Source organism: Apium graveolens, chromosome 8 (assembly GCF_009905375.1).
Source record: "Apium graveolens cultivar Ventura chromosome 8, ASM990537v1, whole genome shotgun sequence".
NCBI classification, from domain to species: Eukaryota; Viridiplantae; Streptophyta; class Magnoliopsida; order Apiales; family Apiaceae; genus Apium; species Apium graveolens.
The window spans coordinates 229,615,613-229,639,167 of NC_133654.1; the positions used below are offsets into that span (position 1 = coordinate 229,615,613).

Below are 23,555 nucleotides of genomic sequence, written 5' to 3' on the forward strand. Positions count from 1 at the left end.
TGTTCATTTAGGCCAGCACTTAAGTCCTTCCATCAACTACATTGCGCAGCTTACTATTGGCTAACCCTTTTTCTTTTTGCTACTTAAATATATTCGGACACCCACCTTGTTTTTGATAAGGTTAGAACCTTCGACATTTTGTAAAGAGAACGAGAGAGATATCGCTATATCAAGAGGTGTTTCCGTGTTGGGCACTATTCACTACCTCAATTCTGACGTTTGTTAAAAAAGATATGTCATTCGTAACTTAATTCCGCTTTAGACATATTCAGAGCACCGTTTTGTGCTAATAGGGAATCCGAACACTCACGAGTCAGGAAACCTGAGAACCTGACAAAGAAGGTTAGGCTTGAAATCTGGCTGCAGTCATGAGGCTCATTGACTACTAGCGACTCATTCCTGAATACATATGCAGATTGCCAGCTACTTCAGTGCACTGTCATTAGACGAAACTTCAAATGTCCAAACACAAAGAAATTGTACCCCCTTAAGTTCTACTTCTATTTTACATCAAATTTGACTGCTTTCGAATTCTTAGAGGATACTAAACTAGCCAGTATGCTGGGTTGGAGTTGCTAGCTTGATCCAACTTTTGTGCATTTATTAAGTTATGAGAGAGACAAAATCGTGTTACTGTATTAGCCACAATTGTTCAAGTCATATCTTTCCAAATCCCAACTGCATCAATCATTTATCACTAGCCCCATCCTCTTCCTTAATGAACATTGTTGTGAAACACTGGATCATATGGACTGTGTGACACTGACCATCTCATCCATTATTATTATATTACTCCCTCCTTCCCCTAGTTTGATATCATTTGACCCTTGTTCACATTTGAAACAGGCTGTTAAGCCTCAAGATATGTTTACATAACTTATCTTGAATTGTTTTTAAATAAAATTTTAAGTATTAACTATTTATTTAGAAAGGAAGAAAGTTTTTAAAATAATTTATGTAACTGTACTAAAAAATGCTTAGGTTAAAAATCTCACTGAGTATAACATATTAAGTAAAAACAATTTATAAAATACATGTTGATTGTAAATTTTTAGTAATTTATGAATATATCATTATATTCGGTTTTGTAATGATCAAATGTAATTTTAAATAATTCACAGGTGGAGGAGAAAACTGAATTTAGTTTGATATATGGATTACTATATTAATTTTTACAATTACCAAGAATAGCAAAAAATTCAAAAATTGATATTTTTCTCGCATTTTGAACTTTAAAGCACATATGTACTCTTACAATCACAAACCCATTTTGCTTGTTTAACTTTTTGATAAAATTGATCAAATTTTTGTTTAACTTTTTGATAAAATTGATCAAATTTTGACAATAACTTATATGCTATCTTTTTATAATTTAAAAAAATCTAAAAAATATACCTTAAAGTAGATTAGATATATTTTCGAATTGTACTATATTCATAATTATACATTTTTTTAAAAGACACAATTATTCTTAACTATATAATATATATATATGTAATTTATGATTAAAATATAGTCAATTCGATCATAAAAAGTGCCAAAAATTGTGGGAGGGAGATTAGTTATTTTGACTTTATTCATTTATTTCTAAAATATTTAAAAATGATAGTTTCAATGTGTGTCGAATATAATTTAATAACCAAAAAAAAATATACATGGTTATTTTTTATTTTCACCTCAAAATACATGATTTTTTTTAAAGCAACTACTAATTTGAAAATACTTTCAGAAATGTCAAAGCAACCGGGGGAGGATTATATATAGAAGACCGGCTTGTTTCCACCCCATGCTGTTGACATTCATTTCGCTTCTTTCCTCATGGTTTTTACGTTTCAAAAATCATAACTAAACAATGATCAAACTATTAAGTTTAAGTTGGTGATTGTAGATTAATTATGACAACCATTTGTTCTAAGAAATTCTAGAGATATGGGTGAAAATTATGAACTCGGGGAATATCATCTTTTCCCCTCATTTTGTCGTTGATATGGTTAAAAAATGGTCTAAATTACCTTAAAATTACTTATACAAGATACTGGGATGTTCACAGTTTCATCATCAAATTAAGAAACCCAACAAAGCATATTAAGAAACCCAACAAAATATTTTACGCATTCTGGAGTCTGGAGTCCTCACACATGCCCACTTAACTTTAAATGCACGAATTCAGCTTGCATATCTTCAGGGAGGCTTAAAAATAGATCAACATCCGCGGGCTTATCGACTATTTCTGAAACTGCTAACAACTTTTGTGTACTGTCTAAATTGTGAATCTTGTTAATGATGCCATATACTTCTCGTCGTGACTTGCCCAAATCATGCTCATATCCAATTCTTTGACTCATTACTCCAAATTGTTCGACAGTTGTTTTCAATAGGCTCACAACATTTTCTTGCATTTTCTCCATTGATGCCAATACAACATCTTGTAACTTTGCTTTTTTCCTCTTTCCTTCATTTGCATGTGAATCACCAGTAGAACACGAAAATTCAGCAGCTTCAAATTGCTCTTTATTAAGATTTTCAATGAAATCCGCAGGGGCCTCAGCATGTTCACCTGTAGCTCTATCCTTACCGAAAATTTTCTGCCAATCATCGTACCACTCTACAGGCTTGTTACGAAGCTTAGCTAACTCCGAATCTCTCTATAAGAAAATAACATTTAAGCGTCACACACATGTTTGGTCCAAAGCAACACTAAATAACTACTCAATAACCACATATTGTACATTTTAAATATGACACATTTACCTTGCACATTTGAGTCCACACATCTTCATCATCAATACTCAGCATTTTATGAGAGTCATTCCAAGCAATACAACTAGTCGCCAAAGCACTATAGACAGAACCCCATAATTTTTCCACGTCTTTATTTTAGACTCTATAAGTGGTTTTTCACGCAAATCAGTACCTAGAATGAGTTTGATCATATTCTTTTCCAACTCGAGTAGATATCCAGTTTTGTATTGTCCATTATCTAACTTGTAGCCATCATCAATTATTAGATAATAAGAATCTATCAAAGCCTTTTCTTCTACTAATGTCCAAGTCCTCCTATTTCTTCCTTCTCTGGGATGTTTTCCACTTGATGATAAGGATGCCATGTGAGATTTCTAAAATTAAAAAGGATGAAAACGATCATATTATATTCAAGCATCAAGACAAAACCTAGACCAATTAATGAAACATCACATTGATATCTTTATACCTAATGAAGACATCACAACAAAAAAGTTGCAAAAAACGCCATATAATCACATACAAGCTAATCTCAAATTTACATTTCCAACATAATCTGGAAAATAACCTCCGATCAAGTAAGAAGCATTTGATAAAAAAACATTTCTAAATCTAATGCACCTACAAGAGATTGCAGCATCAAACTAATTGTTAATCGACTGCATCAATCAGCAAAACATAAACAAATAAATGATACACAGAAATAAAACCATATAAATGATATTCTGACAATCGTAAGTACTAGAGAGGTTTTGGGTTAAGATTTGTTTAACACTTAACTATTCATATTGGAGCTCTGTGAGAATATCACTGAGTACAAGATTGAAATTTGTCTAACACCACCTAGTTAACAAAAAGTATCAGTGCCAGGGATGGACCCAGGATTCCAAATTGAAGGGGGTTGAATTAAAAAAAATTACAATGGAAGGATGTTAGTAAACTAGCATATGCATGTAGAATCAAAATTCTTTGTTAAACGACACATAAAACTAAAAATATTTTTTTTATAAAATTTTTGGGTTTTAATTTCTATCAAAAAGTGAAATTGGGGGAGTTTGTCACTCATTCTTTTCTTATTTCTACTAATATGACTGTACTGCTTAGTTTACAGAGGGAAGAAGAAGTACTCCAAAACTATTAGTTTAGACTAAGTTACAGTACTAATCTTTATCACGTCTGCTTTCTGTTACTACATATCAAGGTATCAAAGGTTCAGGACTTCTCAAGCTCTTACCTAGACACTGTTAAAAAGTAACCGCATTGTGCCTTTTACGTATAGCCTCTTAAACACAAGAATTGACAACAGCATGTACTAACAAAAAAGGACAACATGAGCCAAACATGCTAATCACTTAAATTGCTATATACATCACTCATTCCTAGCTGTAATCAATAAGTAAATCATGTGTCATTTGACTTCTCATTGCATAAATCTTTTAACACGGTTAAAGAGTCTGAACCCTGTAATCGCCTCCTCTTGTAAAAACTAAAAATTACCGATCCTGCAGATCCTTGTTCACTGTCTTACGGTGTACAAGCTTTGGATGTCCACGAAGTGAATTTAAGAGGATAATTTTCCAAAACTAACATACTATCCTAAAGATCTGTTCAAAAATATTATCCTCCCTTCCCATGTGACCCTTATATAAAATCATTTTCACTTTGCTATAGCATAGAGACAGCCACCTAAACTATGACATTATTAAAGTATTCTTCAGGACAAGTCGGACGCTTCCCTTTCCATGTTGCTAAATGGTATCTCTGTATTCTATGTGGAGCCATGAATCCATCACCATTTGTATAACCAGCATCACAAAGATAATAATATCCTATATATATAAACTAAAGTTAATCTAGTATTGCAAAAAAAAAATACTATAACTGAAGTAATTAAACAAGAGTATTAGTTTTACCAGCAGGAACTCGTAAACCATTCTTACGAGTAATTGCATCTCGAAGTACTCTGCCATCTGCAACAGAGCCTTCCCAACCAGGTAACACATAGGCGAACATCATATTCGGTGTACATACTCCTAATACATTGGTAGAAATTTCACCCTTTCAATTTCTATACTTCGTATGTTCGTGCGGAGGAACTCTAACTCTAATATGAGTTCCATCAAGAGCACCTAAACAATTCTACAAAATAGAAATACATCTAAAAAAATTAAGGAAATTAAAATTATGCATCAAAAGTTTTTTAACAGCCTTAAGTGATGGTACTACCTGAAAGCATTTCCACCTAGGATCATTGCAAGATTCGGTAATTGGTTCAGGCTTTTTTAAAAGAACATCGTGCAACCGTAAGACACAATTAAGAACATTGTTGAAGTATTTGCTCACGGTTTCGCTTGATCTTCGGTGAGTATGTTTAATTGACCTATTTTTTTGATGGCCAACGAGTATGTGCAAGAAAAAACAAACTTGCTCTTCAACATTCACATTTCTCGAGTCGCTAAGACCATACTCGTGAAGCACAAGATATCGTATGTATTTCTATTCATACGAAGTTGCTCCTTAAGGGTCAAATCTCCGTCATTTATGGTATCGTCCAAGTAATCAGCCCCTCTCTTTCTACGAAGTAATCTTATATCCCTACTAACTCTCGAAGTACTTTCAGAGGTTTGATGCAACAAACGTATTAAATGAATGATATGCACATATAACGACAATATCGTACTCAAATGATGCATTAGCTGTTGTAATATCACCAGATCATCCAAGGAGCCCATTATATATATATATATATATATATATATATAAATTGCGACAAATTTGTTAGAAAATCTGTAGCTACATAGGATGAGAACAGGGTTTCTAATGCACCCAACAATCTAATGAACCATATATTTATACGGTACTAAAACTGTTGAGTTTACAAAATTAAATCGATGAATTAACCTTAACCCATGAATATATTTTCAGAACTCGAGTCAAACATATGAACAAACAAATTGTCTACATTAAAAATCAAACAAATAATCCATCAAAGAAACATCACAAAAATTATCATAGAACAAAAAAACAACAAAAATACCTAGGATTAAAATAACTCTAATCAAACTTGCTTCAGATGTAAAAAATAATTCATGGATCAGATGAAAATCATCAAAATAAAAGTTGTTTATAACTCAGAAACACAAAAGTTTAAAAAAACAATTCGAAAAATTCTTACCGGATAATAAGTAAATCTTTGTTTGTAGTTGATCTGTAACGAAATGGACAGCTATACATATACATATGTATTTGCACATATGAAAGCCATGAGGGCTGCGTATTATCGAGATGAGGGGACGATACTAGTGGGATGATGTTTACAAAATATCTATCAGTATAGAGCTGTACTTATTTCAACTTAGTAAGGGTATTTTTGTCCAATAACATTTTAATTCCTTCCAATACCAGCACAGGTCGGGTATTATATTATCATGTGTAATGAACATAACTTGTTATCCTAGTACTATAATCCCTCGGTCCAATTTTCAAAACAAACAAGGGATAATATTTTTTTAAGTATTATAATACAATCCCTCCCTTAATCTTGGAAAACAAACATAGCCTTATTTCTTAGGAAGAAGATTATAGAAGAAAAAGTCTTGTATGCGTGACATGATACGCCGCATTGAGCGAAGGACTTCCCGATAGGAGAAGTCTGAGCGGGATCTTCATTAATATTTTCTAGAATTCATAGATATTATTCCCGGCAGCTGAAATGAAATCCATCTTGAACAAATTCCCTTCCCCTTGCCGTTAATCACTCTTGTTTATATGATTACTAGCATATTTACGGGAGCAACATAATAAATGTTACATGTTCATTTTTCTTGAATTTGGGTGAATGTCAATTACATTTAAATTTTAAAATATATTTCATATTTTAAAATTGTTTTCTACTTTATGCATAACATAATATCAAAAAAAAATAGTAAGCATGGAAAATAATTATTATTCGAGTGAAGAAAACAAATTGAATTCTTGCATCTGGAACCAAGCACCAGGAAACTAAATAATAAATGTTGCTCATAAAAAAACACGAAAACTATAATAATTTATATTTTAATGTGCATGATTGTTATATATATATATATATATATATATATATATATATATGAGATCCAATCAGGAGCCAACGTGGGTTGGGCGGGAGTGGCAGCCAACCCACCGCAATGTCATTGCGGCAGGAGACAATAATTGTGGAACATCACAAACTAGAATTTAATATTAATATTTTAAAATATTAATATTTTATATTATTATATTGAATTATTATATGGTCAATATGAATTAATATTAAATTACTATTTAATATTAACACCTTAAGATATTCATATTTAATATTATTATTAATATTTAATATTTGAAAACTACAGAAAAAATGAAAAAAATAATTTAAAGAGCGGTGTCTTTAATATGCATTATTATCATAGTTTTTTGATATGATTTTAATTATTATATTTTAACATCCGTATAGTTGGATTGTCAAAATTTGTATTTATAACTTACATGTCAAGAAATATCACCTGACTCAACTATTGTGCCAAATATTCACAAGATTATGTAAAATGATTACATTTTTTAATTAGGTTACTCTTGTGAACATTTAAATTTTGAAATTAAAATTTCACATATTAAATGAAATATAAAAAGTCTTGAAACTATTTTTTAATATTTTTTTGGATAAATTTTCTAATTTTAAAGAAAAAAACAAATACATCTCCCATTATTAATATAAAGGATTAAATTTAAAAAATATTGTAATTTTTTTGATATGATTAGAATAATTATATTTTAACATCCGTATAATTGGATATTTGAAATAAATATTTTATAACTTATATGTCAAGAAATATCATCTGACACAACTATTGTGCCAAATATTCACAAAATTATGTAAAATAGTTGCATATTATAATTAAGTTACTCTTATAAACATTTATATTTTGAAATTAAAATTTAACATATTAAATGAAATATATTAAGTCTAGAAACTATTTTTTAATATTTTTTTGATTAATTTTCTAATTTTAAAGAAAAAGACAAAAATAAACAAAAAAAAGACCCCACCGCAATGAGTCATTGCGGGGTGAAGTATCCACCGTAATGAAACACTGCGGGGGTGTGTTGTACATTTTTTTTAAAACTGTAAATACTTACAGCTGTTGGCTTGGGGGCGTGTACAGTGTATGCACTGCCGCAATATTTCATTGCGCCCCCCCGTAATGAAACAATGCTCTAGTGCAGTAAATGCTCACACCTACCTTAATTTGTCTGTATTTTTGATCTTATACTGCTGTTTTTACTGCTGCTTAACATTTTGCTCAAATTTGTTCTTCTGAAAATCAAGGTTAGTATTCAAAATTCATGGCTTCTTATTTATTTGATTATTCAAGTTCATCTAGTGATCATAATGATTTTAATTATGTTACCCCCCCACAAAAAAGAGGGTTTATCGTAATTTTTTTAATGATGATGAAGTAATGGATGTTGATAGTATTGAAGATAAAGTTAATGATCCGGGGAAGGGAAAACACATGTTTTAATAGATAGTGATGATGATGTTGGTTTCGGTTGGAAGAATCACGATGTTCACGGTGATTCCGATGATAGTAATGATTCTTTTAATGGCGATGATGATGATAAAATTAATGATTAAAATTTTATTGGAAATATGAAGGATGTAGTTCCTTGTGTTGGTATGATATTTGATTCGTTGGATGAAGCGAAAAGTTTTTATCGAGGTTATGATCGAAGTATAGGGTTTGAGATAATTATTCGAAGTAGTCATAGGCATTCAAGAAATGGTGGTATATCGTCACGTTTGTATATATGTCGAAAGGGTGGAAGATTGGGCCCAAAATCCTTTGAAGTTGAAGATAGGGTTAAAGGGAAACGACCTCGAGATGTCATTCCTCGAACTTGTTGTCGTGCTCGTATGTGTGTTGCTCACAAAGTAAGCTCAAACAAATGGAAAGTAACCAAGGTTAACCTAGAGCACAATCATGTTATGGTTACATCGGATAAGGTACAATTCATGCAAACATCACGCAACATAGATCCATTTACCCGATCTTTGATTGAGTTATTCAACAAATCGGGTATCGAGACCCCGAAAGTGATGAATTTACTTAGTGAGACGTGTGGTGGTATTGAAAAAGTTGGTTTTTCCGCTCAAGACATACGAAATGTAATACGTGACATTCGAAGACGGGTTTTTGATTCCGGTGATGCGGAGTGTGGATTGGTTTTGTTACGAGACTTGCAAAAACAAAGTGATGGAAATTTTTCTACCGAGTGGATGTGGATGAGGAGAATCGGGTCAGGGGTTTGGTGTGGGTTGATCCTCGTTTGCTCAACGCGTACAAGAATTTTGGAGATGTGGTAACTTTCGACTCGACATATCGGACTAATAGGTATGCCATACCTTTTATTCCAATTACATGAGTGAATCACCACTCCCAAAATATTTTGTTTGGATTTGCACTTGTAAGGGACGAGAAAGAGACTTCCTATAGATGGGTTTTGAAGACTTGGTTGGAAGTGGTCGATAACAAGCCACCCATTACCATTATTACGGATCAAGAAATCGCTTTAAGTAATGCCATTGTCGAGGTTATGCCTAACACCAACCATACATATTGTACGTGGCATATTAGTAGCAAGTTTCCCAAGAAACTATCTACTTTGTATAATCAATACTCGGAGTTCAAGACGGATTAATGCATATATCTACAAGTCATTGTCACCAACGGAATTTGAAGGTAGGTGGGAGGATTTGAAAGAGAAATATGATCTTGAAAATCACAATTGGCTAAATGATATGTATGTAATTAGACGACAATGGGTTTTTGCTTTCACGAAACAATATTTTGCCGCCGGCATGACTACCACCTCAAGGAGCGAGTCTATGAATTCATTTTTTGATGAGTATGTGAAAGCGTCGACCAGTTTGAAAGAATTCATTGAGAATTCACAAAAAGCTTCGGAGTCACAATATTTACGGAAGGTTCAAGCCGATTTTGACACCGAGTACAAGGAAAGGAGACTATTATCTAACTCGTCAATGGAGATACATGCCTCCAGGATATACACAAAAGAGATGTTTAAGCGATTTCAAAAAGAGCTTCAAAAAAGTCAATCTTTTGTTGTGAAAAACATGAAAGGTTGTGGAGATTATCTTTCAAAGATGTATTTGGTAGAAAAGTCCACCTTGCCGGAGATTTATAGAAGGAATTTTTTCTTGACGGTTTCCATCGACGGGAGTTATTCTTGTACATGTAAAAAAATTGAACATTCCGAGATGATTTGTAGACACATGATCCGTTACTTTAACAAGAAACAAAAGACGATGATACCGCCAGATCTTGTCACAATGAGGTACACAATAAACGGAAACAAAGTTGCGGGACCTCTACCGTGTACCCCTCAGATGCTTGGTAATGTTGTAGAATCTCAAACGGCAAGATATAGTGGATTGTGTAAAGCTTTCCAAGGTTTGTCCGTTGTTGGTAGTTACTCCGTTTCGCGGTATAATTACTTGATGAGCGTGATCGAAAGAGAAAATGAGTATGTGATTAAGTCTTTTCCGGGAGAAGAGAGAGAAACAAATAAATGAGGACTATGAAAGTGATGATGAAGAAGATAATGAAGAAGATGATCCGTTATTAGATCCCCCAAAGACACAAACAAAAGGACGTCCACAAGTCGGTAGATTCAAAAGTGGTATCGAGACGTCAAGTTCAAATAAACAATTTCGAAAGTACAGTTTTTGTGGGGCGAGGGAAGAAGGCCATGATAGAAGAACTTGTCCCTTGAGATTATTAGGAAAAAAAAGATAAAATGATTGTAATTTCTTATTATGTACTTTGAAATATTAATGAATTTTAATTAAATATTTTCAATGTTGTTAATTTTAGTACTTGTTGGCATTATTAATAATCACAAAAAAAGAAGTGACTCCAAATTTTTTTTTGAAAAAAAGTTATTTTTGAAGTTTTTTTTTCAAAGTTGGGCATAAAGTTTTCTGTAAAACAGAAAAAGTATTATATAAAAAACAAAATATTTGCAAGTGCAGTGACCAATCTGCAAAATTATGGAAAACTGGAATTACCCCCGCAATGTTTCATTGCGGCAGCCGCAATGAAGCATTGCGGGGGTAAGGCACCTTTCCAGAGTTTTTCAGATTGGTCATTGTACTTGCAAATGTTTTATTTTTTATATAATACTTTTTCCAGTTTTACAGAAAACTTTCTGCCCAACTTTGAAAAAAAAAATTCAAAAATAACTTTTTTTCAAAAATTTTTTTGGAGTCATTTCTTTTTTTGGGATTATTAATAATGCCAACAAGTACTAACATTAACAACATTGACAATATTTAATTAAAATTCATTAATATTTCAAAGTACATAATAACAAATTCCAATAATGCTAAACCAAAACAAACCGAATAAATGATAGTTTTTATTACATATTTTCTAGATTTCGACAGTTTTTTTGAAAAAAATGGGCATGACCTCTTTGTTTTTAAGTTAAACATAACCTATAAAATAAAAAAAATCGGCATGACCTATTTGTTTTTAAGCCAACAAAAAACCTGTAAAATTTCAAACCAAACCAAACTAAACTTAAAAATGAATGGCCTTGACATGCCAACTAAAAACAAACCAAACCAAACTAAACTTAAAAATAAATGGCCTTGACATGCCAACTAAAACCAAACCAAACTAAACTTAAAAATAAATGACCTGGACATGCCAACTAAAACCAAACCAAACTAAACTTAAAAATAAAAGGCCATGACATGCCAACTAAAACCAAAACAAACTAAACTAAACTTAAAAATAAATGGCCTTGACATGCCAACTACAAACAAACCAACTAAAATAAATACATCTAACCAACCAAAATAAATACAACCAATCTGAATAAAATACAACCGAGCAAAATATGTACAACTAACTAAAGTAATTACAAGTCACTAATCAAATAACAAACTAGTGTCCCGCCTCTCTTTGTCGAATGCCCCACTCAGAAAAGTGTCTAGCAACCCCTTTTGATAATTCGTGCGCCATCCAATAGCGAAAAGTCTGTACATCAACTTTAGCGTTCCATACAGCTGATGGCAAAGAGATCCCGTTGAGCATAGCTTCCATGTACTTGGAGACATATATACCACAATCAATGCCACCATCTTGCTTGGGTCGACCCTCAAGACCATGAACCCCCATATATTTCAATGGAAATCGAGATGAATGCAAATAATTGAGCATATACGGGATCAACTTTTCCATGCAAAATTTTACACATATTTAGATAAAAATAACGGGAAATGAACCTAAAATAGTCATTATTTCATTATTAATCTATTTAAAACTAGTGGTAGGGAATTAAAGAATGATATTTCACGGGAAATAAACTTATCAAGTCATTATTTCATTATTAATCTATTTAAAACTTGTGGTAGGGAATTAAAGAATGATATTTCACGGGAAATGAACCTAAAAAGTCATTATTTCATTATTAATCTATTTAAAACTAGTGGTAAGGAATTAAAAAATGATATTTCATGGGAAATGAACATAACAAGTCATTATTTCATTATTAATCTATTTAAAACTAGTGGTAGGGAATTAAAGAATGATAATTTACGGGAAATGAACCTAACAAGTCATTATTTTATTATTAATCTATTTAAAACTAGTGGTAGGGAATTAAAGAATGGTATTTCACGGGAAATGAACCTAGCAAGTCATTATTTCATTATTAATCTATTTAAAAGTAGTGGTAGGAAATTAAAGAATGATATAATTACCATAATGTAATACTGGCTGGGGTGAGCGATGTTCCCTGGTGTGTCTTTGTCGTCCCTAATAGGTACAATGTTTAGCATTCTCATTTTGTTGAGATTAACAACAAACAAGAACCAATGAGAGTTATCACACGTTGGGAAAAATGCAAAGTCACAAAACTGAAGAGGCAAGCTACCCCCCTTGTCAGCATAATCTCTAAAGAACTTCTCCATTGACTTCTTGGCATCACCTTTTAGGGTACTCGGAGAAACCTACAATTACAAGTCAAAAAATAGGTTAACATTTATACGGCAGAATTGATATTTGTTTATAGAAAAGCAGGTAGGAGCATTGATATTTGTTTATAGAGTACCTTCAAGGTAGGAAAATACTCAAGTGTCATCGCCATGAAAAATCTAGGAGCAATGTAATACCGCCCGGGCTTGAAACTTTCAGTTCTAGGAATTTTTTCCCATTTTTCCTAGAGTTTATCCTCTCTAAGTATCAAGAGCTCACCATAGGCATTGAGAACATCATCCTCCACCCAATACTCTGGTCGCAAAGTTTTTACTTGGCTATGTGTAAGAGGATAAGTAACTCGCTCCCTATGATCACGCCAAATGTAATCAACCTCTAAACTCCAAAAAATGCCGATACAACCACCTCACTTTCCGATTTTTTAGTGGTCTTATCATATCACCACGCCGCTCAGGACCACCTCGTTTCGCCGCATCCTCCGCCAAATCTTCAACTGAGTCCATCTACAAAATAAACTAAAACACAATTAGCACATTTGGAACTAGTTAATCTAAGACCATTTATTTTAAAAAAGAGTTAAGAGTTATTACATCAAACATGTCCCGTAGCTCACTAGGAACAGAAGACTCGCCCATGCCCAAATGTACAAATGGAGTGACAAGGGACGAAGAGGTCTATAAAGATTCCGGAGTAATAGGCATCTGCAATTAAATAATAAATTAAGTACACATTTAACACTTAGTTTAATCCATTTATAACTAGTTGTAGGGAATTATATGATAATTCAAGGGAAATTAACCTAAAAATGTCATTATTTTCACTTTTAATCCATTTATAACTAGTTGTAGGGAATTATATGATAATTCACGGAAAATGAACCTAAAAAGTCATTATTTTCATTATTAGTCCATTTTAAAACTAGTTGTATGAAATTGATGATATTTCACGGGAAATTAACCTAAAAATGTCATTATATACATTTTTAATCCATTTATAACTAGTTGTAGAGAATTGATGATATTTCACGGGAAATTAACCTAAAAATGTCATTATTTTCACTTTTAATCCATTTATAACTAGTTGTAGGGAATTATATGATAATTCACGGGAAATGAACCTAAAAAGTCATTATTTTCATTATTAGTCCATTTTAAATATCAAAATATTTTCATTTATTATTTTAAAATTTATTATTAAATATTTGAATATATTAATTTCATTTTAATGTTTCAATACTTTTAAAATATTAAATATTAAATATAATATTTAATAATATTATAAAAAAATTTTATAGTATTTTTTAATATACAATCTTCAATCAGAAATATTAAGAATAATAACTTAATATTTATGTAGATAAAAAAAATTGATAAATGAATTAATATAGAAAAAGGGAAAAGGGAAATGGAGTATGTGGGCCACTGTCGCAATGAAATATAGCGGCAGTAGCGGGTCCCAGCCTTCCGTTTACCGCTTCAATGGTCCTGATTTGTTGGTTGTAAGGGGTCCATATCCAACTATGGCTGTGGATAGGGACCCTCTCTCTATATATATATGAATACATGGAATATCATAAAATAGTGACATTGATAATTTTATTTTTTTAATCATTGTAATCTAATAACAGAAAATTAATAAAATCATGGAAACTAAATAATATAATTTTTGATAAAAACTTTAAAAATTTTATTTGAGAATTAGGTGAAGAAGTTGAACTAGCATTTAATTAAGATTGAAATAATGGTACTTACAACATTGATAATCGGCTAGTAACTACTCCATGTGACTTTCATTTTGAACAATTTTCTTTTTTGTACGTTTCATTCTGCTAGGTCTCGTACGAGGGCTATAGTAAGTTATAAGGGGATTGAATAGTTTAATTACTAATTTAAAAATTATTATGATGTTTTAAAAATAGTTTATCCATTTTTAAAACTTTACCTAGTAGTTATGCAGTTTATATGTGCGAAAAAAAAGTGCAAGGAAATAAATACCACACGGCGATTTTATCCTGGTTCGCGATGACGCAACTTGATCAGCCACTTGATCGCTGCGTGGCAGAAGAGTATTAGATATAAATGCATCACGCGGATCAGCAGCTTCAGTTTTAATCAAGACCGTCTAATTAATTAAAAAATACAATTTGGATAAATCCTGATCGTTGGTTCATATAAACCCCAAAACCTATAGCAGTGTGCAACTTTCCTTTATAGTTTTTTTTCCTACACTCATCATTTCTTCCCCTTTTCCTATGAATCTTCCAACTTTTCCGCTAACGAAACAATTCTGAAAAAAATTATTTCTTTTAATCCTTCGTAAAATCCAACCATGGCTAATACCCATCGAGTGGAGGAGTGGAGAAAGTTTGGGGCTTTCGAAAGTTTCGATAAGAGGAGAGGGGGAGGGTTCAAGAGGGACAAGAGTTGGGGGAAGACGAGGGAGGATGTTGTGAGGCCTAAGCTTAATTTGGGGAAGAAGAGGCACGAGAGGGTGTTGTGGATGCTGTTAAGCCTAAAGGGTCGAATCCATTTGGCAATGCAAGGCCTAGGGAAGAGGTTTTGAAGGAAAAGGGTCAGTATTGGAAGGAGGTTGATGAAACGTTGGAGTCTTCGAAGTTGAAGGAGAAAGAAGTGGCGGGGTTAAGTGATGGACCAAGTTTTGAAAAGAGAAGTTTTGATGGGCATGTATACAATTTTATATTTTTAAGCTGAATATGAAATTCTGTCATCTGAATATTTTTAATTTTAATAGTTATTGACACTTACGTTCTTCTATTTACTTTGGGAGTCTTCACTTTACTATTAGTATTATTCTCTTGAAGCAGTAAATTCTTAATTTTGTGTTTAGGGAAGTAAATTTGTTTATATCAGTTTAATAGTTTTACAATCCCATCATAGTAGTTTGTGAACTCAAGATCAAATTGGAAGTTTTGTTTTGTTAGTTGTATGCATGGTAGATAGTTTAGTATGTTTTTAATATCTTTTACTACTACGTAGGAAGACATTGCTCTTGAAGCCGAGACAAGAAAAATTTACAGAGCTGACTACTTTGACAAGCATGGGAGGTCCGTTGTTATCATGAGACCAGGTTATGAGGTAGATAAACTGTCAATTATACCATATATAATTTTCATATGTAATGTATCAAGTTTTTCCTGCTTGCTTTTCTTCTTTACTTATTTTTTAATAAAAGAATAAGACAGAATTCTACGTCAAATGAAGGAAAAATTAAGTATTTGGTTTACTGTATAGAGAAACCTATAAAGAGTATAGAACCGGGTCAGGAGCAGATGGTGTGGCTTGTTGATTTTCGTTCAGTGATTTCTTCACGATATCAATATACTGAATGGCATTGGTTTTAAATGTATTTAAATTGCAATTGGAACAGAAGTTGCTTTCAGAATGAAATGTCTATATTTTTCCGTGATCTTATATATAATATGACCACCATAGCCTATGATATAAGTAATTTTAGCCGATTTAAAGGAGATGTGAGAGTCTTTAAGGGGTAAGATCTACGTACATATCGGATAAAGTGTGTGCTATGCTTAGTTTGGTTTTTGCGTGCAGGGTCAAAAACATTCATTGTTTGCATAGTTATAGGTCATTTAATCTGTCTTTTTACCTGATCAAATGAATCTGTCATGTTTTTTTGTTAAGTGATATGTCATGTTCATTTGATCTTTATAATCAAAATGTGTTGGTTGTCTAAATCTTCCTTTTCTGCTTTATTAAGTGGTTGTCAATGTCTTCACAGTTAAATACAGCTATAAGCAAGCTCCAAGTTCCACATATGTAGTACAGTTGTAAAACATTGCTATGATGTTATACATTTAGAAGTTATTTACTGTTAATTTTTAAGTATATATTGATTCTTTAAAATATTACATTTGATATTTCAGGTGACTTACTGAATTGTGCATCAAGTGACATACTATTACATATTCAAGTATATATGAAGGTATGATGCTATGATATAACCTGTAGGTGCCTCTTACACCTTGAAAAAATATGTAATTGGTCACGGAATGATCAACTAGAATAGATGTAAGGTTTGCATACATATAATAGTTTCAGGAAGTATATATTATGTATTACTGTACGTGTAGTTTGTTTTGGTGTTTACCCTGATCGGAAACATGCTAATCATCAACAGTACTCAAGTTTTCCCAGTCCCTGTAAAAACACTAGTGGCAGAGGTTCTTGAAACTTTTGTTTTACATTTTTAAAATGATTTTGGTTATGAATTCCCACACCAAGAGTATTTATACACAAGAAGTACTTACAGTAATACTAAAAATTCTTTATCATCTCACAAAAAGCTTCTTGTCTGGTCATGATTATCATTACTCTGCTGTAATGCATATTAATATGTAGAGTTAATTGTTGCAGATGCAGTTTATTTACCTAAACAAAATTCACAAGAAATAGGTTCTTTGTATTGCATGTATTAAAAAAAGTGCTTAGTTTTAGCTTTTGTTAGTCGCTACTATGAGAAACTGTAGCGGACTCTGTTTATCAGTCTACCTCTAGGCAGTGCTTTGAGATTTATAAACAAATTCTTGTAGAAATTCATATTAAGTGAATTGTTTTAGAACTGTTCAATTCCTAATATTTTTGTTGGACAAATAAAAAAAGACAATAAAAGTTGAGGTAAAAAATCTGAGTTATACTTTTTTTTTTGATTTATTTGTTCTTTTATGATGTAATTACTTCTCATTAATATCTGCACATTTGTCATTTACTTGTGCTTCTTTTCGAGATTTTGCATAATTTTTCTATTTTTACATATATTTTCTTAATCACGCTATAGGTGTTGGGGTTAAGCTTCAAGCTGCTGATACTGTCATCATTTTTGACACATATTGGAATCCTCAGGTACACACACACTACATACATAATGCATTTCCTATGCTTTATTAACTGCAACAATATCTATGATTGGTTTTATTAGAAGGTGATTAACTTCCGATTTATAATATATTTTGTTCAATTTATTAAAGATGATGAGGTTGAAGTGAAGGAAGTCGCAGCACATGCAATTTGAAATGCTTTACTTGGTAGAGATAAAAAGCAGTTTGAGTATGTCTTCATACAAATCTTGACAATTTTGTTATTTGCATCACAACTTCCTATTTTTATGATTTTCTGTGGATGACTTGCTTATTTGTTGGACAGGTATATTAGAGAGAAATGCTTCGAGCCATTGAATATAAAATGATATTTTACGGAAGATCCCCGGATGGTTGCTTCCTGTTAACAAGTATGTGACAACATCTTATATCATGCCAATACCTTGGAATCTGCAAAACTACTTTAAAAAATGGAAATATTGAGCATGGGAAATGAACAGAAGCATTGAAGATAAATAAATATGAGTTGTCTACAGAGGCTAGAGTTGAAATGAGTAGGTGACATTATTTTAGAAAAGAAAAGAAGATAAATTGCTCATTTGTTCTATTGAAGTTAGAATTTGGTACTTTGATAGTTAGAACCAAAGTATGTATCTAATTTAATCTATACTTGTTGATAAGACTTTAGAACCGGTTTAGTAAGTTTTAAATTTAGTTGGATGCTTGTTGTATTGATTGTTGGATGCCTTGTTTGGCAGGAATAATGTAAATGCAGAACAATTATGTCAATTTTTTTTATTTTTGAAGTGTTGCATTTGACTCTATGGTGTTGCATAAGACTAAACATGATGTTACATATGAATAGAAATGGTGTTGCAAATAGCTAATATCAATGTTGCATTACATATTATGGGACCCACTTCTGACGTGGAAAAAGTGGCGCCCACTGCTGATGTGGCAAATGTGGGACCCCCTGCTAACGTGCCAAAGTAGGGATCACTGCTGACGTGGAAAAATGATGTGTCACTTGTCACGCAGGACACTGTGGTGATGTGACTTCATTTTTATGCAACACTAAGTGTTGTTGCCACCACATGCATTTACTGTTGCAAAACAAGCATAATGCAACGCTTTCTAGTGTTGCATAATACGTTGCCTTAGGGCTCTATGGCCACACCCACATTGGCAACCCCACCCTAGTATTGCATATAACCTTATACAACACCATTTAGGTCATACGCAACTGCATAGTGGGGGTTTCCTATGTGCACTTATGGCGTAGTGCTCTAATGGATTCGCTCATCCCGACGTCCAGTCCCCGAACTCCTCTCCCGGACTCGGGATTTTCCTTTATAAGAAACTCGCTCCTTTAGTAGGCGGAGAAAGATGTACACCCTTACAAATATTTTTCTTGGTGCCACTACAAGAAATAGGTCAAAAGACATCGGTTACAAACCGATGTTAAAAGTTTTTACAAGCGATGTCTTTGCATGTGTAGAGAAAGGTCCAGAGTTTTAGACATCGGTTATGGACCGATGTCTAAGATAAATGTAGACAACGGTTCTGGATAACTAACTGATAACCTTTTCTTATTATCTAATATTTTAACTCATGATCACCAGGTCAATATAGTAATATATTGCAATTTATATCACTTTAAGCATGTGACACACAAGGAAAAAAATATAAAGACAACCGTTATTCCCAAACAATACAACAAAAATTACAGAAGGGGGGTTGAATGTAATTCTGGCTACTCTTTGAGATTTTAAAACAATTCTTCCTTGATAAATATATAAGTGTTTGATTTGCAGAGTACGGAATGTCTGAGTTAAGTGAATCAAACACAAATTAATAAAAACACAAGCTTTTAAAACTTTCTGGTGGATTTGAAAGTATTCACCAGAGATATAAATATATATATCGAATGAGAACCCTGTGAAGCTTGAATAGCTCACAGCTGCTTATAAGTTTGAACAACTAAACTTACAGAGAAATGCTACAGTATACAGCTTGAAAATATTTCTCTGAAATTGTGTGTGCTTAGTTAATTGTTCTACTAGCTACACTTGGTTTACATATCACCAAGTTTACATGACAATAAGACAAGATAATAAAACAAAACATATCTAGTCTAACTTCATGCTACTTTACTACTCTATTCCAGCATCTTTGAATATCTTCATAATAACATGGAAATGGTAATGCTTCTTTGTTCTCAAATCCCTGCTAAACAGGCTGCCACATTCCTTTTGCAAACACCCAACGCATGTGACTGTGTTGTCACTGTCAACAGATATTTGAATTTGATCATCCGTCGGGTAGCTTTGTTGATCATCCGTCGGATAGCTTTGTTGATCATCCGTCGGGTAGCTTTGTTGATCATCCGTCGGGTAGCTATTTATCACCTGACTCCATTTCACTTATACAAAATTACATGACATCTTATATTTACAATTAATCAACCTATTTTGCATATCCACTAGACGTCAACATGACTCATTTGCTCCTACAAAATCTACACAAAGTTATTTGCAGAAATGTGCTACATATCTTATTTTTACATAAGTTACTCACCCGGTGGATGTCAAATCATCATCCGTCGGGACTATGTTAAATCATCCGTCAGGACTATATTTGATCATCCGTCGAGTGCTACAAAATTTACTAAGTTAAATCTACTAAGGTGTTTTGTTTAATTTATCATCAAGTTCACAACATATTCCTAACAATCTCCCCCAATTTATGTCTACTGGAATTGTAGCCATAAATTAAGAAAAACTTGATGATAACAAAACACACAAAAAAATACAGATTGAAAATAGAAGATAGAACTGATAAGTGCTATAATTTTTTACTGAAAATTGAACAAAGCAAAGTATATGAAGAAGTTGCTCACAGTCATTATCAAGGTGTTCCTCTAGTCTGAGCAGATAAGTCTATTTCCTTGATTGTCTGGATTTCTTCCCAAGCCTCTTATTGTTCTCCTCTATTTGATTCTGGAGTTGTCTGCAGAACTCAAGTTCATCAGCTTTTGAGAGATCTAGCATTTCTTGCATTTCCAATAGAGTCTCATTGCTAGAGATACTCAACTGGTCCTCCAATCTGAAGAATCTTCTTACTCCCTTTTCATCCCTGAATTCCATCAGCCAATTAGGCCTCAAATGCACTCTCTTTCCTATGAAGGGAATTGACATAGTTTTTAGTAGTGCATCTTTAGCTTTATTACTCCTCAGCTCCTCAATCTTCTTTAGAACTAATCTCCTTGCAGTTACATTGTATCCAAAGTTCTTTTTGAAAGATGAGTAGATCTTTATTAGAACTGTTTGGCTTTCTAGAAAAATCCTTTAAAGTGACCATATTATCTCTTTTCCTCCCTTATATTTAAACACCAGCCTTTCAGGAAGATTTCTGTGAGCATTAATTCGTCTTACTTCTTCTAATTCATCTAAGTAGAGGTTTATGTCAGAGAACTCCTTGATGTCACATATATATAACAAATCTGCCTTGTTTACTGTAGATTGAGATTTGGTTAGGGCCTTGGATCTGAGAGTCACATGCTTCACTTTCTTCTTGCTCTAGTCTTTATCTTCTTTGGCTTGTTGAAGATAGGAAAATTTAGCTCAGGAATTGGCAAACTATCTCAGTCTACTGGCTCTTCCTTAGGAAAAATGGGCTCACCATGAATTTTCCTAGTTGAATCCACCACCTTGAATTCTTCAAATACCACTGAGGGTTTTGATGTCTGAGTTGAAGTTGTAGGCTTTTTGGGAATATAGTCTTCCATTTCCTCATCACTGAAGTCCAATTTCCTTTTGGAGTGGAGCTTGTATCTGAATCTTCTTTTTTATTGAGGTTCATCTTGCACTTTTTGATCTTGAGGTTCAGCAATTACAGATGGCTGTGTAGAAATTTCAGTTGTGGTCTTTACAGCTTAAAGTTTGGCCAAGATAGCAGCTTGTTTCTTCTTTTATTTCAGCTTTTTAGCATCCAGAGCAGCTTGTTTCTTTTCTTGCCTTATTCTTTCATTCTCTTCCTTTTTAGCTTCCACAAACATAGGGTGTCCAGCCACCACACAAATTTCCTTACCATTTCTGTAAATCTTGGCTAATCTTCTTTTAAGTACTGAATCAGTTGGATCTTGGTAAAATGCAATTGACCTAGCCAATAGCTTCTTCTCATCTGGCCTAGGTGTTTCATACACAATATCCATAGGATTTTTGTCTGAAAACTTTGAGTAGTTTCTTTTAGGCTTCATGATAAGATTTGCTTTTGGAGATTTGATGCAAGATGTTTAACCCTTTTCCAGATAGTTCAAACTCATTTCATTCACAGAGATGTGCTTGACTTGAGAGTGATGATTGAAGACTTTGTCTGGTTTCTGAATTGGTCCAAATTTCTGCATCTATTTTCCTCCATTTCTCTTTTAACTCCTTCTCAGCTGCTGCTACATCAATCTTTAGCAGTTTGTCATTTGTTTCCAGTTTTGATGCTGCCAGATTTATGATGTCAATGCTGTCCATGGCTGGTGGCTTTGTGAAAGCAATTGTTGGCACAATTACTTTGCTTACTTGTATGTTTAGCACTTTCTGCTCCCCCTCACTCCTTGATCCCTCTTGACTGATTGAGACAATAGTGCCTTCTTTCTCCCCCTTTTTGTTATCAGCAAGTAGAGTAGAGGAAGAGGTTTGTGCTGCTACTAGCTTTTGAAGCAAGTCTGTTTATTGTGCTTGATGTAGATGAATAGCTATTAGAGAGGCTTCCATATCAATCATCCTTGCATCCAAGGAATCCACTTTAGTAGCAAGATCGTAGTTCATCCTTAGATGTCTCTTAATATCAATCATTGTTGCTTCTGGAAGTTTAACATCCAATCTTTCAGAAATGTCCTTCTTTATTTGATCAATCTCATTTTTGATAGAAGTGACATTCTGATTGTGTTAAAAGCCTTGGATTTGTTATAACTGAAGAGAAGCAAGATGTGCTTGTACAAACTTCTTGGTGCTGGCATTTGTTGTTGATTGAAGAGCAGATTGTGTCTGACTGATGAGTTGTATGAGGGTGGTCTTGAAATAATGTTCATCACATTGCTTGGAAAATGCCCAAGTTGGCATACCAGATCTTGAACTAGGGCCTACTTCTCCCCCTATGTCCAGTGACTCCTCTTCACTATCATCACCCTCATCACCAAAGAATTTTTCTGACCCACCAGCCTCATAATCTTTGTCATCACCAGCTGTAGAAGGCATAGCTGTGATGATATCCTTTGCTCTTTGCATGGATTGAGTTGTGTGCACCAAATTTAGCATCATTTCTGCATTTTCATTTCCCTGTCCTGCCAAAAGTTGATATGCTGGAACAGGATGAGTAAATGTCTCAGCATCCAAAGAGGTGGAATCTATAGCAGCTTGACTATGCTGAGATAGTTCCTCTCTGTCTGCTTCATTGACTTTCATTGACTCACTAACAATGATGTCCACCCTTATTTCTCCTGTACCTGCATTTCTCTCATAATCTCTCTGTTCTTGCATCAAGGGCTCCCCTTGGCTTCCCACCCTCACCTTCACCATCTAAGGTGGGACTCCTCTCACTCACTTTTCTAGACCTGAAGAAATGGTCTGCATTTGCTCACTCATTTTCTCTCCTTTTTTCTGGGAGCAACCCAAACTCTCACTCAATTCACTCCCTTCCCTCAGTCCTAAGAGTGATTGCACTACCACTAAGTCTTCTGCACTTGTAAGAATTGAAGAAATTTGAAGTTGTGTAGAGACTCCCGACGGATGATGAATATCCATCGGGACAGTAGTATGGCTATCCGACGGATGACTGCTGTTAGGCTTATCCGTCGGGATACAATCACTACTCGACGGATGATGAATATCCATCGAGATAGAAGAAATGAATGAGTTTGGAGTGGA

The 23,555-nt window shown here is 33.4% G+C and overlaps 3 protein-coding genes across 7 annotated transcripts; 2 read left to right on the forward strand and 1 right to left on the reverse strand.

The window, feature by feature from the left end:
• Nucleotides 1-1,930: 1,930 nt before the first annotated feature.
• On the reverse strand, nt 1,931-6,071 carry LOC141677716 (uncharacterized). Of its 5 annotated transcripts, XM_074483755.1 has the most exons (5): nt 5,918-6,051; nt 4,969-5,355; nt 4,656-4,881; nt 2,752-3,116; nt 1,931-2,645 (listed from the first exon to the last, which is right to left on the reverse strand). In XM_074483755.1, the coding sequence occupies exons 4-5, from the start codon at nt 2,794-2,796 to the stop codon at nt 2,133-2,135; spliced, it is 558 nt and encodes a 185-aa protein (XP_074339856.1). In that variant the 5' UTR covers nt 2,797-3,116; nt 4,656-4,881; nt 4,969-5,355; nt 5,918-6,051; the 3' UTR covers nt 1,931-2,132. The 5 variants fall into 5 exon arrangements, with proteins under 5 accessions (XP_074339856.1, XP_074339859.1, XP_074339855.1 ...); XM_074483758.1 differs by lacking the exon at nt 4,969-5,355 and having other exon boundaries at nt 4,656-4,775; nt 5,918-6,050; XM_074483754.1 differs by lacking the exon at nt 5,918-6,051 and having other exon boundaries at nt 4,969-5,881.
• A 2,339-nt stretch (nt 6,072-8,410) lies between these two features.
• Nucleotides 8,411-9,124, forward strand: LOC141680418 (protein FAR1-RELATED SEQUENCE 5-like). The gene has a single exon (XM_074486649.1). It carries the CDS (start codon nt 8,411-8,413, stop codon nt 9,122-9,124), a length of 714 nt encoding a protein of 237 aa, XP_074342750.1.
• A 213-nt stretch (nt 9,125-9,337) lies between these two features.
• Nucleotides 9,338-10,354, forward strand: LOC141680419 (protein FAR1-RELATED SEQUENCE 5-like). Its single transcript, XM_074486650.1, has one exon. It carries the CDS (start codon nt 9,338-9,340, stop codon nt 10,352-10,354), a length of 1,017 nt encoding a protein of 338 aa, XP_074342751.1.
• The last annotated feature ends 13,201 nt before the right edge of the window (nt 10,355-23,555 follow it).

Bases quoted from the DNA above. Each gene is read 5' to 3' on its own strand.
- LOC141677716 (XM_074483757.1), bottom strand. From the start codon at position 2,796: ATGCTGAGTATTGATGATGAAGATGTGTGGACTCAAATGTGCAAG. The intron at 2,646-2,751 runs GTAAATGTGTCA...ATTTTCTTATAG, and splicing joins TGTGGACTCAAATGTGCAAG to AGAGATTCGGAGTTAGCTAA.
- LOC141680418 (XM_074486649.1), top strand. From the start codon at position 8,411: ATGAAGGATGTAGTTCCTTGTGTTGGTATGATATTTGATTCGTTGGAT.
- LOC141680419 (XM_074486650.1), top strand. From the start codon at position 9,338: ATGCCATTGTCGAGGTTATGCCTAACACCAACCATACATATTGTACGT.